Source organism: Larimichthys crocea, unplaced genomic scaffold, assembly GCF_000972845.2.
Source record: "Larimichthys crocea isolate SSNF unplaced genomic scaffold, L_crocea_2.0 scaffold131, whole genome shotgun sequence".
NCBI lineage: Eukaryota > Metazoa > Chordata > Actinopteri > Sciaenidae > Larimichthys > Larimichthys crocea.
In genome coordinates, this window is record NW_020851796.1 from 6,972 (window position 1) to 9,284 (window position 2,313).

At 38.9% G+C, this 2,313-nt stretch overlaps 1 protein-coding gene across 1 annotated transcript in view; it reads left to right on the forward strand.

Annotated features, from left to right (window-relative positions):
- Positions 1 to 1,054: 1,054 nt before the first annotated feature.
- Positions 1,055 to 2,313, forward strand: part of nosip (nitric oxide synthase interacting protein) — a 22,128-nt gene continuing 20,869 nt past the window's right edge. Inside the window, exons 1-2 of the mRNA XM_019267755.2 lie at positions 1,055 to 1,475; positions 1,666 to 1,755. Of these exons, the coding sequence (XP_019123300.1) occupies positions 1,686 to 1,755 (70 nt within the window). The 5' untranslated portion in view covers positions 1,055 to 1,475; positions 1,666 to 1,685. The remainder of the gene's footprint in view (positions 1,476 to 1,665; positions 1,756 to 2,313) is intronic.

Genomic DNA, 2,313 nt, shown 5'->3' on the forward strand with positions numbered 1-2,313 from the left:
AGCTAAATCAGTGTTATCACAGCTAGATATTATTCAGTCACGAGCAGTAAGAATATGTCTTGGAGCAATGAAAACAGCTCCAGTTTGTTCCCTTCAGGTTGAAGCAGCAGAAATGCCATTATGGGTAAGGAGAAAGCAGCTAATAGCCAATTATTGGATAAATTTAAAAGGACATAAGGAAGACCATCCAACAAAAAGAGTCTTGGAAATGTGTTGGGAAAGGGGCAGAGAGCAAAAATCAAGCTTTGGGTGGGTCAGTGAGGGAATAGTAGAGCAACTAAAAGTAAAGGAAATAGAAGTCAGCCCAACAGTTCTGTGGACGACAATACCCGAATGGACATTACACGAAGCAAGTGTAGATCTAAAAATATGGGACATTAAAAGAAGAAATAAAACAGTGGACTTGGTACAAGAATTTTATAACTATACAGATGAAAAGTATGGGGAATATATTTATTTATATACAGACGGATCAAAAGAACCAAAAACAGGAGCAACAGGTGCAGCAGTAGTGGTTCCTAGTCATAATAACAAAGTATTAAAAAGAACTTCAGATCATTTAAGTGTATATGCAGTGGAACTTTGTGCAATAGTATTGGCAATAGAATGGGTGGAGGACAGGGCGGACAGGAAGATAATCATATGTAGCGATTCAATCTCATCACTCTTAAGCATTAAAAACAGAACAGCAAAATCACATCGGGAAATATTATATGAAATAATGGTGAGAACATCCAGATTAGCACAGCAGGGGAGGGAAATAACATTCATGTGGGTACCAGCTCATTTAGGAATACAAGGAAATGAAAAAGCAGATCAAATGGCAAAGGAGGCAGCAAAGAAAGAAGAGGTGGAAATGAAAGTAAAATTATCAAAAGCAGAAGGGAAAAGTTTAATATGGAAAGAAATAATTAATCAATGGAAACAATATTGGAAAATCCAGGAAAAGGGGAGACATTTATATAAACTACAAGATGAAGTAGGAGAGGTGGGATGTTGTGGAGGTAGCAGAGTGGAACAGGTGACAATGAGCAGATTAAGAATAGGGCACAGTAGATTAAATAGCACACCCAACATAATAGGGAAACATCCAACTGGTCTATGTAGCTGTGGGGGGAGAGAGACAGTGGAGCATGTGATGGTTGAATGTCATGGATATGAAAGGGAGAGGGAAGAGATGATGGCAGGGTTGCGGAGGACAGGAGCAGTGGAGAAAAGCTTCAAAAGTATAATAGGATGTGGGAAATGTAGAGAAGGGAGGAAAATCATAATGGGGTATCTGGTTTCAACTGGGTTAATAAAAATAATTTAAAAAAGGGAAAGGAAATTAAATAGTAAAAAGGTAAAGTCCAGAAGATGGCGGTATATGCAACTATAAGGATGCAGACTGCCGTAAAACACCAAAGAAGAAGAAGAAGAAGAAGAAGAAGAAGAAGAAGAAGAAGAAGAAGAAGAATTGTGTGCTCGCGGTGGAGGTATACATTGTTGTTATATATCTGCGTCATGACAGAAAGTAGTTATTTAACGTTAGCCACAGCTCGTTTGGCTCTTCTTCTAAATTCACCTTTTATAAATACACTGCGTTAGATCTGCGCATGCGTGCAGTATGTTTGGATATAGCAGCTAATGTTAGCATCTTAACATTATTTTTTTCAACATTTCTAGACTACCGGATTTATTGCACAATGACTCGCCATGGAAAGAACTGCACGGCCGGAGCTGTGTACACATACCACGAGAAAAAGAAAGACACAGGTCAGTCCTGCTGAGGAGGAAACACGGTCCGGTCCCACTCTGAGATGATTGAGTTTAGTGCTAATCTCAGCCACCGCATGGCTAATTACATATAAACAACTATTGACCTATTTCACAAAAAGAAAATGAACACACACACGCACACACACACAGGGGCACCGCCAGGAATTTCGGGCCCCATGACAAAATCAAATTGGGCCCCCTCTGTGCAGCTGTTGTCCCCACATCTCTAGGACCTAACTATCCCATCAAAAGCTTTACATAACTCTAATCATTATTATTTCACTTTTACTGCCCAAAACATGTAAAAACAAAGAGATAATTAATTTCATTATTATATTTGAAATATATATATACTCAGTGATGATGGTTTAATCATTTTATATTGGTGTTTACCTATTTTTTGGGGCCCCTGTCAGTCGTGGGCCCTTGGAATTGTCCTAACTTTTCTCCCCCTATACGGTGCCCCTACACACGCACATTATTAATCAGTCCTATGAAGAAATAGAGACGTCACTGTTCACACTTTTAAAAACGTTACGCTTTAATCACATTTTT